The sequence below is a fragment of the Myripristis murdjan genome, chromosome 23 (genome assembly GCF_902150065.1).
Source record: "Myripristis murdjan chromosome 23, fMyrMur1.1, whole genome shotgun sequence".
Taxonomy (NCBI): Eukaryota; Metazoa; Chordata; class Actinopteri; order Holocentriformes; family Holocentridae; genus Myripristis; species Myripristis murdjan.
This window is the reverse complement of record NC_044002.1, coordinates 20,046,949-20,061,642: the sequence shown is the minus strand read 5'-3', so window position 1 is coordinate 20,061,642 and position 14,694 is coordinate 20,046,949. Positions and strand designations below refer to the sequence as shown.

General features: G+C 42.1%; 1 protein-coding gene across 1 annotated transcript; it reads left to right on the top strand.

The window, feature by feature from the left end:
- Positions 1-374: 374 nt before the first annotated feature.
- pnpla3 (patatin-like phospholipase domain containing 3) lies at positions 375-13,901 on the top strand. Its single transcript, XM_030046304.1, has 9 exons — positions 375-688; positions 2,067-2,299; positions 2,894-2,959; positions 6,672-6,881; positions 9,020-9,080; positions 9,235-9,411; positions 10,322-10,454; positions 11,899-12,006; positions 12,671-13,901. The coding sequence occupies exons 1-9, from the start codon at positions 502-504 to the stop codon at positions 12,894-12,896; spliced, it is 1,401 nt and encodes a 466-aa protein (XP_029902164.1). The 5' UTR covers positions 375-501; the 3' UTR covers positions 12,897-13,901.
- The last annotated feature ends 793 nt before the right edge of the window (positions 13,902-14,694 follow it).

Below are 14,694 nucleotides of genomic sequence, written 5' to 3'. Positions count from 1 at the left end.
CATTCCTCGACAATTGCCCGCATATTTTGGAGACAGAAAATATTTCATCTCCAAAAATATGCGTTCCTTGGCAATGTGTCTGGACCTCGATTTAACCCTGCTCAAGACACCCACCCTCTCTCTCTCTCTCTCTCACACACACACACACACACACACACACACACACACACACACACACACACACACACACACACACGCAACACGAACCGATGACAAACCACGCCGCCAGGGGAGGCACATTTTTAGTCACACAAGCTGTTCATAAGGGAATACTGATATTTCTGAGAGCACGTGAACGCATCATCCTCGCTCCTGACACTCCCTTTATATAGAGCCAGTTGTTTACCTGGGAGTCCATCAGTGAGCGGCTCCTTGCACGGAAGCGGAGCTGTGTGTGTGATGAAGGTGTGAGTGTGACTGTCTTTCCACATTAAGAGTGCAGTCAGTGATCTCCTGCTTCTCCGGAACCGAGGCGGCCCGGCCGGGGCTCCATGTCCCGGGATGTTTGACCTAAAAGGAGGATGGAACCTGTCCTTCGCCGGCTGCGGGTTCCTGGGGATTTATCACATCGGAGTGGCCAGCTGCCTGCTGGAGAAGGCGCCCTACCTGGTGAAGGGAGCCACCAAGCTGTACGGGGCCTCGGCCGGCGCTCTCACAGCCTCCGTGCTCGCCAGCCAAGCCTCCATAAGTAAGATTTCACCTGCGAGCGCAAGTTTTACGCACGCGTTTGCGCAGCGGCCGAAGCGCCTCCTGTTTGTAAAAACACTTAAAATTCACATTTACACCATAATAGTGTTTAAAGGTTTCATCTGAAGTGCCGTGAGTGTGTTTCTGCATGTTGAGCAGCCAAAGTACATCGTGTTCTGTATCGGCTTCCAGTCCTGTTGTCACCAGCGCGTACAGGAGGGACGATGCAACCCAGCGTCCAGTTTATTCTAACAGACTGTTACCTCCTCCAAATAATACGTGGGACATTGTTGGTTTTGTTTTCTTTTGTTTTGCCTCTAATCATAATGTGATTTGAAAGGAATATATAGTGAATGTCTATTTGTTTGAGTTCACTTTGTGTCCTCTGTAAGTTAATACGCTTTTTAATAGTCTATTTCAGTCAACATAGATGTTTTTTTTTTTCCATATCTCTAAACAAGATTAGATGTAACTTGGACTGGGTGGTAAATTGACATTATCTCTATTGTGGAATGAATGAGACCCGATAAGTCTGGGATTAGGGTGTGTAATATGATGATATGGCATTAGTTTCGTTTTTTCCATGTTGTAAAGGCTGCATTACAGTAAAGGGGTGCAGTTGTCAGAGGTTATTACACTGTTGTAGCTGTTCTGCGATTTGCCTCTAGCTGCTTGGTCTTTATATCCACGTTATTAATGACTGTTGATGTAAATATAGTTTGAAAGCACCAATAATTACCCCTGCCAGTCAAAGATATCATGATGATTGCTTTTGTCTATATCGGCCAGCCCTAGGTTTAACCAAATGCCTCTAATTATAGTAAAAAATCTATCTATCTATATATCTATCTATCTATCTATCTATCTAGAGACAGAGAGCTGTGCCGGACGCAGAGGGGACAAGGCCTGATAATAGCTTTCATTTATGCGTGTGTAGATTTGATTTGAGGAGCCACAAGGTCACAAGCAAACATGCCTGGTCTTGCCGGGGGAAAATATGATTAAGATTCAGTGAGTGAGTGATTGATCGACTCTTTCACTTTCTCTCCTATGAATAAGCAACCATAAAAAGTCATGTTATGTCACCGAGAGGCGGCAGACACGTGTAAGTGGACATCGGCCAATTTTGGAGAACCAATGAGAAAAGTAAAGGCCCTGTGAAGAGGTCACACCTTGCCGGGGCCTGGCGCTCGGCCACAGAGACGCACAGTTCACTGCCGGTCACTGACCCACGCCGATCGAGGTCAACATTGATTTAAATGCTGGTTGACAATCGTGGTGTGTTTTTGTTTGTCGTCAGCTGATCACCAGGGTTCCTCCAGGTCTCTCTAACCCCTAACTCCTCTCTCTCTCTCTCTCTCTCTCTCTCTTTGTCTTAGCTACATGCTGTGAAGATGTCATCGCGGTGGCAAAGGAGGCCAGGAAGAGGAACCTGGGCCCCCTTCACCCCTCCTTCAACCTGGTCAAGGTGCTCAGGTCAGGCCTGAGTCGCGACCTGCCCTCCGACGCTCACATCCTGGCGTCAGGCCGGCTGTGCATCTCCCTCACGCGAGTGTCCGACGGACAAAACGTCCTGGTGTCCCAGTTCGGCTCCAAGGAAGAGCTTATTCAGGTGGGATGGAGGTTTCAAATGACCTCAAACTGCTGTGCCGAATAAAAGCTGAAAGTAGCTGAAATACTGCTGGTAGTAGTTCAGTAATAGTATTATTGTGATTATAATTATAGTCACAATAATTATTATTATTGGTGCAAAATGCGGGTGGATAATCCGTATCAGATGCGGATTATGCATCCCGTGGGAAGGGTCTGCCTTGACAACTGCATTCCTTGTGTGAGAGCTTTTGAATATATGATGTTTAAAATCCTGAACGGAACGCAGAGATTAAAATATAAAGATGAAGTCTTGCAGCCATTCTGCACAAACGGGGTGTGTAACATGAAAAGTCCAATTTGCCAAGGTCAGTATTTGCCTTCGATAGGTCTTGTTAAATAGAGTGTGAGCTTATTAGTGATGGCTTTAAAAATATGACATCCACAAAGTCAATATCAAGTCACAGAGATGGTGTTTTATGATGATGATGGCTTGGCCTGTGCGTGTGTGTGTGTGTGTGTTCAGGACCTAGAGGATCTAACTGGGTTTCTGTTGGTGAAACATGTGCAACAGGAAATGGATTTATTCTGGTTTAACCCTGTGCTCCCTCCACAGGCCCTCATCTGCAGCTGCTTCATCCCCATCTACTGTGGCCTGATTCCTCCGTCCTTCCAAGGAGTGGTAGGTGTCTGTGGTTGAATTTCCCCCGGAGGGGCTTCAGCTTTGGCCTCCATTTAAGAGTGCAATTAATCGGACATTGGTGTTGTATGTCTCCATGATAAATAGTCGTGTAATTGAGCAAGGCCAAAGTGTTAAAATCCTTGTGTGGTTTGTCGTTTATGATGCATTGCCAAACATATCTGCCGAGTGGGCGACGTGCTCCAGTGTGACCAGGACAAAAGTTCAGCAGTGAAACGTGACATTTAGAAGAAGAAGAAAAAAATCTTTCTCCTCTTCTGAATGCCTGAGGAGAGCCTTCTTCTGTCGATGGGAAAAGTTTTGGTGTCAAAAGACTACAGCCGAGCAATATGGTTAAAAAAAAAAAAACTATTTTGAAAGATGTTGCAATTGCGATATGATTCAAAAATTTAGTGGGAATGATTATTTTTGCATCACAGTTTTCATTTTTACTTGAGACAAAACAATCAAAGTAATGATGACGTGATTTGCAACATGTTTATTACATCTGGAAAATAGGTCAAGGTGCCTTTGAAACACCACAATGCTTCATTCACAATGCAATTTTTTCACATAATTTACCATTTCCCCCCCAAAACCTAAGCTCCTGCAGTTTGGATAATGCTTTTGTTGCATGTTGCAATTTTGATAAATTGTTTTAAGGCCTACAAAAGACCTCAAACAAGTGAAGAGTCTATGCGATGTTTGCCTTAGGGGCTGTAGCTGTGCCCGAAAGTAATAAAGTGATTTATTTTATGATTTATTTGTCATGTGAAATTTGATGATAAAGAACCACAGTGAGTGTAAGAGACAGAGTGTCTGCAGGTCCTTAAAAAGTCTAAAAAATGTCTTAAATCCAATTTTATAAATATTAGGCCTTAAAAATCAACAAGTTGTCTTAATTTTCAATGCATGATATTTTAGTTTCACCATTTAATCTCATTTCATTTATCGGCCTATTTCAATTGACCAGAGTGAGTTCCTCTGCATCAGACAGCATTTCTGCAAAATGTATTTGAATAAGAAAAGGGAAAATTTGTCCAGAAGTCTTAAGCCTTGAAAGATCTTAAAAAGTATTGAAAGTAACTCTCTGAAAGCTGCAGACACCCTGAAGACAGCAAGAAGTGAAAATGTGAAAGTATAAGGTGCAGCGGTGCAATAAAATAATTTTGTGTCCTGAAACCGAGATACAGTAGGCGATCTTGATTGCTAATCAGCTGCAGTTGGACTCTGGCGGTGATCTCATCCGGGCACATGCAGCGGCAATGACTTGACTTCTTGTATTAAAAAAAAAAAAAAAAAAAAAAAAAAAAAAAAAACGGTGCCACTTTACACGGCAGCCATCAAATCACGCACGGACCTACTTCCCGGCAAGGTTACTATCCTCAAGTGCAACAGTCCAACAATTTCATTTGAAGGGATAGGAGGAATGAGAGAGGACGTTTTAAGATTTGTGAAGATTTTATTGGTTGAAATCTTTAATTTTCACCCACTAGTGCAGAATGATGTCACTGTTTAAGATGGAGAAGTCATGTGTGGCCATTTCATAAAAATAAAAACTAACAAAAAATGCAAAATTGTAGTAACCTTGCTTGCTGGTCAGACATTGTTATAGCTCAGTCAGATCAGATCAGAGTCCAGGCCTGGTGGCTGTGCTTGCAGAGTGACTCACTGGGGGCAGAGGAGTGTATCAGGCTCAAATTAAAGGAGGACAAGCCTCAAAACACATGCAGCTCTCCAGCCTGCAGTCTCTCTCACTCTCTCTCTCTGCCTCTCTGTGGACGCCTAATTGTATTTCACAGATAGCTCATGTCCTCTGAATAGAAGCTGTTATCTGTGCCCGCTGGGGGTTAATGGTAAAGTTCAATCTAAACACCACAGTGCATGCATTGTGTCCCATAAGTCACAGCTAAATTCAGCTCAACAGGCGGCTTTTTAGAGGAAACGACCCCTCTCTCCGCTTTTTCCCCGAATTGGCCGGCCTTGCTTGTGAATTCTATACATTCTGTACTCTTGGTTTCCTGAACGGCAGGCTGGCTGTGAGCTCATTTCAGCTGGCGTGACTCATCACCCCCGTGCGAGGATGTGTACAAATTCTGCACACGTTGCCGTTTCACATGAGGCACGCTACCTCCGGGGGGAGGACAGCCTGAAACGAGTTACGCTTGGTCTAATTTGTCTGACATTTGACTCAAGCAAATTGATTTAAGTGTCGTTGCAATCATGTAAAAATAAAAGTCACAGAGAAGGGAGTTTGGTTGCCGTGCACATTTCGTGAGATGATCTCGCCCTGCATTTCCTCACTGACCTCTATTTCGTCAGACGGGCCGCTCAAACAGGAAAACAAAACACAGAGGCAGCATTTTTCACATTTTTCTTCCCCTGCCAGCAAACTGAATGGGATTTCAGAGCTGGCACAGGGAAGGAGGTTAATTCCTCCTGTGCTGAGCGAATTAAACCAGAAAGCCTTCTTTTTATATGCTCACGTTATAGAAGCTGCATTTGACCTTAATTTGCAACTAGAGCAGTTCATTGCATAAAAGTGACAAAATGGGTAATCTCCACTCACGTCACTCATGCCTACAAAGATGTTAGTGTTGGGGGAAATGAGATGAGGCCAGGCACATTTGACTTGGGTTGTTATTGGTGGAAAGGTAATTTTTTATTTTATTTATTTTTTTAGCCGTTGTAATATTTGCTCGCTGCAAAACGTGGGAATTGTTCAAAACATGTGACCGAAAATTGGGAATACAGACAACCACTTGTGTCGGCTTAATTCTCTTTCACATGAGCATCTGTGACGCGCCAAAATCAGATAACATGCCGTTTATTTAAACAAGAACAAAATGTTGCAGGGAAGTCTGTCAAAAAAAAAAAAAAAAAAGTCGAAACTAGTTTAACTTTTGGTAGAGCGTACATAATGCATTTTATCAGCCAATGAAATTTTACTAAAGCTGTGCCAATTATCAATACAGCTGAGTATCACAATAATCGATAATATTTCGCGATACTATATCAATTCTCTAATCCTTTGTGTTGAAATGGATCATTATGCTCTTCATTTTGATATAATGTTATTGCATTTTAGCATTATGATGAGTGCATTGTGCTAATAGTGTTATAATAAATATGAACTATGGATGAATTTGTTTTAAGTCACAGAATTTATCAAAATATGTTGCAGTAGCTTGTATTTTAAGCTTTTTTTATACATTTTGTGTCCAGTAATGTAATTGTTATGTATTATGATAAAAACCATGTTGGAACCATGGTTATTAATCACTAACGAAAACTAATGAAATAGCAAGAACTAGATGTGGAAGAGCATTTTTGTTAACGGAAATAAAATGAAAACGAGACTTTGCAAAGAAAAATCGATAACTAACCAAAACTTTAACAAAACTAACTGAAGTAAACTAAAATTATATACCAAATGTCTTCAGTTTTTATCTTTTTTGAAATCGCCCTTTTTTGAATCTTGCCCCTAACACCCCATATTACAAAAAAGACTGAAATTAACACTGAAACTAATGAAAACTAAACTAAAACTAAGCATTTTCAAGAAACAAAAACTAAACCACACTAACACAACAGCACAGCCTTGGAGGTTTCAGAGTACAGTTTACTTCTTTGTGAATTTGTTGGTGTCCAATGTCTCGTGTGAGCGGCGCCTTCTACGTCCTTATCCTAAAATCCCACTTCTGATTTATTCCAGCGTTACGTCGACGGGGGCATCAGCGACAACCTCCCCCAGTCGGAGGTGAAGAACACCATCACCATCTCTCCGTTCTCGGGCGAGAGCGACATCTGCCCCAAGGACAACTCCAGCAGCTTCCACGAGCTGCGCTTCACCAACACCAGCATCCAGATGAACCTGGGCAACATGTACCGCCTGAGCCGAGCCCTGTTCCCCCCAGAGCCCAAGGTAGGAGCGCGCCGCACCGAGGACGAATCCCCTTGTCTGGGCCCATCAGTCACCTTGTCTTTAGCTGGTTTTTGTGTTTGGACCAGTCAGTGCAGTCGAAAAACAAGTGATGCATTGGGCTGATCAGTGTTTTCTGCAAAATCCAAGTTAAGTTCAATGGTTTGGACCCACAGCCTCTTTCTATCTCAGGTCCCTTCCATTATAGGTAAAATCCAAGTATTCATTCCTCAGGGTTTCATCAAAATCTGATCGGTGGTGTCTGAGATATTGTGTGCGATGGACGGACCAATCAACCAGGGCCAGTCCAATAGACTTTTATCTCAATTTACGGTGAGGTATAACAATATAATGTTCTGCTCAAGCCTACAAACCTCTCATAATGACTTTATAATCACCTCGCCCATCAGAATCTGAGCTATCATCATTTATGAGTGCAAACTGGCGTCATTATGCAAAAGGTCAAGCGGCTCACACGGAGGAGGGTTAAAGTGGAAACCCACGAGATTCACACTTTCATGCATTTGGCGACGTCTTCAGCGCCACGTGCTGATCGCTGCTGTGTTTTTGCACCGCGCTTCCCAGAGATCAGCTGTCCATCAAACAGCGTGGGCGGGACCGTGGGGAATATTTCCTTGGAGTTCCAGTTGATGGAGTTTGAGTTTCTCTTTTAGCCATGGTGTCTATCGCCGTCCATGTGCCTCTTCCTCTCTTTATTCCAATCAAGGCGCCGTTGCTGCAGCGGGACACTTTAAACGCATCACTAGCATTACAAAACCGATGCATATTTTCAAGAAAACATCACTTATTATTCCTTTGAACCTGTTTTTGACTGGGCACAGAGTACATGGGTGAAAGGGACTTGTGGCACAGATAGTTAAGATGGTTTACAAAGTTGGATGCCCCTTAATTCCCCAAACCGCATGAGAGAATAAAGGAATCTTTACCCCAATGGTTCACCCAATGCTTCATAAAGGTCTTTGTAAGGGAGGGGTGGCGGCATTTGCACCACAACTTTTTTTATTTTCTCCCTTCTTTACCCTCAGCTTGCCCGTCTGACCACTCAGTTGTTTAGTGTCTCTGTGTACTTTTGGCTGTTTGGCTGTTGTTTTCCCCTTTCTTCCCGTGTTTCCGCTGATTGCCCCCCTTTGTCTCGATGACATTAGGTAACCTTTAAGGCGAGGCGAACTTTGACCCCACTGGTTTGATCTCTCTGCGCTATGTTGTTGTGGTGCCGCCTGCCGTCACACCACTCACACCACTCCCCTCACGTGGGAGCGGGGTGTCGCGCCCGCTGCGTCGCGCGGTTATGTAACACCGTGCACAAATCTCTGTGTGACGCCGGCATGTGTGCTCTTACAACATTCTTGCAGGGAGGAATTGCCTTTCTGCACCACGTGGCCTGAAGAAAAAACAAAAAAAACACACAGGGAAACAAATCTACTCGTACATACTCAAAGCCATGAGCGTCATAATCATGTTTAATCAGTCTGTGTTAACTAGAAAGGGCAAACACACACACATACACACACATACACACATCTTGGCTTGCGGATTAACAACATGGAAAGAATTTGAACATCAAATAACGAAGAGAACTGAGTGTTTTTTGACTTCTGACCCCCTGAAAGGGCCTCTGCTGATGTCAGTGCCCTCCCTTTTATTGAAGCAGTTGCACTTATGTAATAAGAAACTGAGCATGATGAGGTGATGGCACCATAAGATTGATAGGACATGCCATTAAAATGATAAGGTGATTCGCTGACAGATTTATAACTTGCATAATGGAAAGATGTGAATGTGAGGCATTTAGGAGGCACTTATGCAGACTATCAAATATAATTTAACAATCTGGTCTAATAAGGAAAAACATGGGAATGTATTCCAAAAGGTATAAAATAGTTAAAACATGTCATCTTGAAGAAATATCCATGACTTCTATACAAAATCTGTGAAATATAGATGAATGGCTTGAACTCTTCTTCAAATAGATTTCTTTTAAATTTATTTTGGGATGCCACCATGCCTGTAATTTCTATGGATTTTTTTTTTTTTTTTGTTAACACTTTGTTGATGCAGTCTTTCTTTCATATACATTCACTTCTGGTAATTTAATTTTTTTCTCTTTTTCTTTTTGACAGGTCATGGCAGAGATGTGTCAGAGTGGCTACAAGGATGCTCTGCGCTTCCTTGAGGATAACAGTGAGTATCCCGCTGTGTTGCCATGGTAACTCCCAAATAGTGCATCATTTTGCGATGTCATTCCATCCCCCTATCATAAACCTCAATGGCTAAATTGCCGTTATAATGGCTCGACCTTTGTAACGTCACTCACGTCGTGTTTGTGATGCCGCAGACCTGCTGATGCTGGAGCGTCCGGCCGCCGGCCCCGCCCTGCCGGACCCCCCGGCCGACTGCTGCTGCAGGCACGCCGAGACCACGAGGGAGTGGGTGCTGCGGCGGCTCCGCCTGGTGGGCAAACAGCACTGGTGGCTGGACGAGCAGCTCGTCCTGCCGACGCACATCAAGAAAGGTGACAAGTCGTCCCGGGATCTGTTGGCTTGTGCTTAAGTTTCTACACGTCGCTGTTTACTGGGCCAACAAGTCCATTTTTATTACACAGTGACCATAATGCAACTCACTTTTTGGCCTGTAATCTGTAACTTGTTTGTTTTTATCCCTGGAAAAAAGTCTAACTTAACCTTACCACTGAAATTCTTAAAATACTCCAATTCACTGTGGCTATTTTGACAAAGGTCACACAAGTGTCAAATGTTGCTATCACTTCAATACCAGCAAAAAAAAAAAAAAAAAATGCAATATCAGTATTACATTTTGAGTCTGATATCAGCTGATAACAATTTTGATATCTCAGCCCATCCCTATGAGTCATTGTCAGCCTAAAAAGCGAATGACAGAGCAGTATATTTATCAGAATATTTAACATGCTGATATTTCACCTCCTCACTGGATGAGTCTGTTAACTGGCTGTCAAACTGAATATTTCAGCCTGTAATCTGCAATCTGTTTGTCTCTAATCTGGAGAGAAACAATCCCTACACACATTTTAAGATGCTCACAAGCGCCTCCCATCGTTTCGGCTGTGAGGCCATGTTCTTATAAAAGCAGTGGTATTATTAAACAACATAATTAAAGCAGCATTCACTATGTGCTCCTGTTGAATTTCAGCTCTAATTAATTTGTTTGCTCAGCCCTCTGTTAAACTGTTTGTGTCAACACTTTTGAAGGAGGCCCGTCCCATCAGGCCTGTTTTGGTTTTTACTGCCCGCCAATAGAGGTCGAGGGTCATGCATGACTTAATCCTGCCTTTTTACTGTTGTATAGATAATGTTTGTGTGCATAGATAACATAATGATCTGGTTTCTCTCTCTCTCTCTGTGTGTGTGTGTGTGTGTGTGTGTGTGTGTGTGTGTGTGTGTTAGTGTTCTGTGAGGCCTGCCAAGGCAAGGCTGGCCTGTACGCCACAGTGTCAGAAACGCTGCCAATGAGAGTGGCTTCCTACATGCTGCTGCCGTACACACTTCCTGTGCAGTCGGCCTACTCAGTGGCCCAGAGGTGAGTACACACACACACACACATACACACACACACACACAAAGATGTCTGTCGGCGTCAAACAAACGAGGCTGCGGTTTAGTTAAATTACAACAAGTCTGAAAACTCTCAGTCCAGGTGTAAATATATATATATTATATATAATATTATATATTTATATAAGTTAAGTATTTAATTTATATAGTTTTCTTGTCATTAAAAAAAAATTCTACTCATTTTCAGGTCATTTCTTGCCAATTTTTAATGTTAACTCATTGCCTTTTCCCCATGTTTTGAAAGAAATCAAGTGAACATTTGTAAAAAAAAAAAAAAAAAGAAAAAGAAAAAAAAAGAAAAAAGAAAGAAAGAAAGAAAAAAGAAAAAGAAAAGAAAAGAAAAAAAATCTAATATTAGAATATTACAAAACTTGAAAATATGTATGAAAATATTTTAAAATTACAATAAAGCTATATTTCTGATTATTAAAAAGATATATTTAAACATCATACCAGTGATGTTAGATCAGATTGGTTGTGTTTAAATGCTTATAAAAGGTTGAAAAGCCTTGGATTAGTATAAAGAGGCTCCCTCTAGTGGCCGAGGTATAGAGGCACATGACTGAAGAAGTCTGTCCACCAGGAACTGAAATCAACATCACAACACTCATGAATATATATATTTTTAAAAATCAAAATAAAGGGAGTGGATAAAATGAAACTCCTCACAGTTCATCAGTGTGTTCATGTTCATTAGTTCATCAGTTTCCTCATGTTGCTTCAAAAAATATTCAAAACATTTTGTTAGTGGGATTTTGTTCTTTAATTAGACAGTAATTTTTCATGTAAAGTTTCCACTGTTCTGTCCACCCCCTCTATATCACCATATGACTCATGTATGCATAATCACCTTAAATGAAATCAGATTATTTTTCATACCAAGTGAAGTGAGCTGTAATGCTGGGTGTGGTGTCACATTTTCAAATAATTTCCCTGCCTACATGTAAATGATTCATGCCTCATTTTGTCAGTTTTTGAATTCAAATTTTCTCGCCGTCATCAGTTGAGACAGCAAAACGGTGTGTCACGATACCCCGAGGTCACCTTATCATCACCCTGTCATCATCATCGTCACTATATGATTCAACTGAAAGGTTTTAAATGGAAATATTGACTTGATCACAGACTCATGTTACAGCTTTGTTTTGTTTTTTTTTCCTCATAATTTTGAGTAGCCAGGACCTGGAGCTGCATGTTCCCCACAGCACTTAGAGCTTGGCAGGTGTTTAGCACCGTCAAGTGCTAGAAGTTGAAAATATTAAAATTTTAGGCAAAACAGCGGTGCACTTCAAACTGTCCATGAGGAGCACATTTCATCTCACGTACGGTCAGGGCTGCAGGCTAAAACAGCGCTGCCTGGTGGTTAAAAATGGGAAACAGCACTCGAATGTTCCTTCTTCTTCTCCCAGATTGGTGGAGTGGATCCCCGAGGTGCCGACTGACGTGCGCTGGCTGTTCGGGGTGGCAGGCGACGTGTACCGGCACGCCTGGAGAGGAGCGCCAGCCGCCTCCGACGGGTAACACGTGCCTTCGATTAAGCACTTTATTTAAGAAGGGCTTTTTGCTTCAGTTCAGTAATCAGTAAAGTTAACTATAGCCGTGTGGCTGAAGGGTTCAGGATGACGACTGGGAGGATCAAGTTGCCATCCTGAAGTTTACTTAACGAAGAGAAAATAACTCCTGCACACGTCATCAATTAAAACCGAAAGAAAGAAAAAAAGTGATTTAAATTATCAGACTTTTGGCTCCACATGCAACCCTAAAGCTCAAATGAAGATATTACAAACATGCACTGCTTTTTGTATATCTTCTGTGCACCATATGGTTGTCTCTGTCTGCAATTATTGTAGTTCTGCAGCCCATTGTTTATATCTATTGTAATATAGTTCTAGTTGTGGAGCCCATTGTTTATATCAATTATAATGTAGTTCTACTTCTTTAGCCTATTGTTTATATCTGTTGTAATGTAGTTTTAGTTCAATAGCCCATTGTTCATATCTTTTTTGATATAGTTCTGCTTCTATAGCCCATTGTTCAGATCTATTATAGTTTAGTTCTAGGTCAATAGGCTGTTGTAATATACCAGCCCATTTTCTCTGTTTTTTTATAAAGTGTGTAGAAGCTGTTATAATTTTCTGTGTGTGCACCAAACTGACAGCGTCCCTGTGCTCGACCCCACAGTGACCCATGCCTGAGGAAGTGCCTGAGCTCGCCGCCGACCGTTGAGCACAACAACTTCGTGGAGAAAGACAATCTACCGGCTTTCTCCGCCCTGGACCTCCACAGCGACTACTGGGACGTCCTCAGCTCGAGCCCGTCCTCTTCCTCCCAGCACCAGCTCTCTCCCAGCCCCTCTCCTCGACAGGTCTGCTTCTTCGTGGGCACAGAGGACGAGCCGCACGAGTGAAATCACAACAGGAGCTGCACTTTAGCAACGAAATTGTGGTCAAATCTCAGCTCCGTCCCGCTCCTGATCAGCCCTGCTGTCTGATTGGAGGAGATCCGCTGGGTTGGGTGCTGGCGATTTGACAAAAGTGAGACTGAACTTGTGAATCCATGTTGCACAAGTGCACGAGTGTTGTTCAGGACGCACAGCTCTGTTTCCGACTCCGAACACTCCAGGCAGCACCGAGCATACCGTGTTTTAACGGCTGGCAGTGTCACTGCTATCTCAGGATTGCAGATGTGTTTTATGGCCTGTTTTATTTTCGACAAAGTCTCCCTTTACACCTGGCGATATTAACATGTGCCTCAAATCCAGATTGTACCTACACCCGGCAGTAAAATGCATCTCTCTCTCACACTGAAATATTTTACATCCTTTAAAACTGACAGTGAATACTGTGTCTCTACTCATCCATGTCCTGACAATCCATTTGTGGTGGCATGGGCGATTTCTAAATCTTAATATTGCGATATTGTTGCAATATTTCAACAATGATGAGCAGATTCAGCCAATCCAACATCAACTCAGAATTTGAAAAGTCAGTTTATTTTATTTTATTTTATTCTAAAATCTCCTACATTCACTGTTTTATGTACATGGTTTGCACATTAATCAAAATTGTTGTGTGTATAATCAAAATGACCTACGCACGCGTGACTACTGCCATGTGCATATGTGTTATATGGATAAGTGCAGTGCCAACAATCTAATTTTTTTTTTTTTTTAACTCAAATAGTTAAATAAAAGAATGCATACGGGTGGGTTCAATATTGTAACAAATATAGCATTTGGCCACTAATATCATGATATTTAATATTATCAGATATCAGTGGTCACTTGTCCAAGCTGCCTGCTACCAACTGATATATATACATATATATATAAAATCAGCTGCCTGATATTATTGGCCAATATTGGCTCTTTTTAGATATATTTGTACTGGAGTGCATGTTGGTCAGCATGCAAAAAAAAAAAAAAAACATATTGCAGCATAAAGCACTTTAGATAATTTAAATCAGTGTTATCATGAAACAGTTTGTGCAGCAGACTCTGTTGTTTACAATAGTTTGTATAGCAGTGAGGTGGCAGAGCAGCGAATCACAGCCGAGCAGATGGAGCTGTGTTTATAGTTGAGATGTAAAATATCAAGCCTCTAGTGCATACCTTTACTATTTCATTACCACATTTAATTACTTCTCACTATAAATGTGTGTTTGATGGATAAGGAAAATATGGGCCACTACTACTGTTATTTTTAGCCTCAAAAATCCAGTCTCAGTCAGGTGTTAGGTTGTTTTGCTTGCACTCCCTGGTTGGATCTGCACTCAAGCCTCGTGGAAATAGAAGTGTATTTTTATCAAAAGTTTATATCCTTTTACGTAGCTTGGACACGTGGTTTGAAGATTGCATTTACGATGCATCGACTGATCAGATCCTCAGTGCATCCTGAGTGCATTTTCACCTGGATTTGATGTTCCTGCACTCCGCGCTCGCAGTTCCGCTCCCTCAAAACGTGTTAATGCCAGGTGTAAACAGGAGTTTTGCCAATTAACTACAACCTTCCCTACCTGCCTGCCTGTTTGAACTTCTCTCAAGTGTAGCATTCCTTCCTTGTTGCAAGACAGCACCTTTATTTTTGACAAGCGCAGGTATGTGCTGTGTGTTCCTGCAGCATTACAGAGTGCAGGGCGAGGGGTCCTCACGGTGAATTCGGTGATACTGTGCTGAATCAAATCTGTTTCTTCACAAGTGCCTTTCT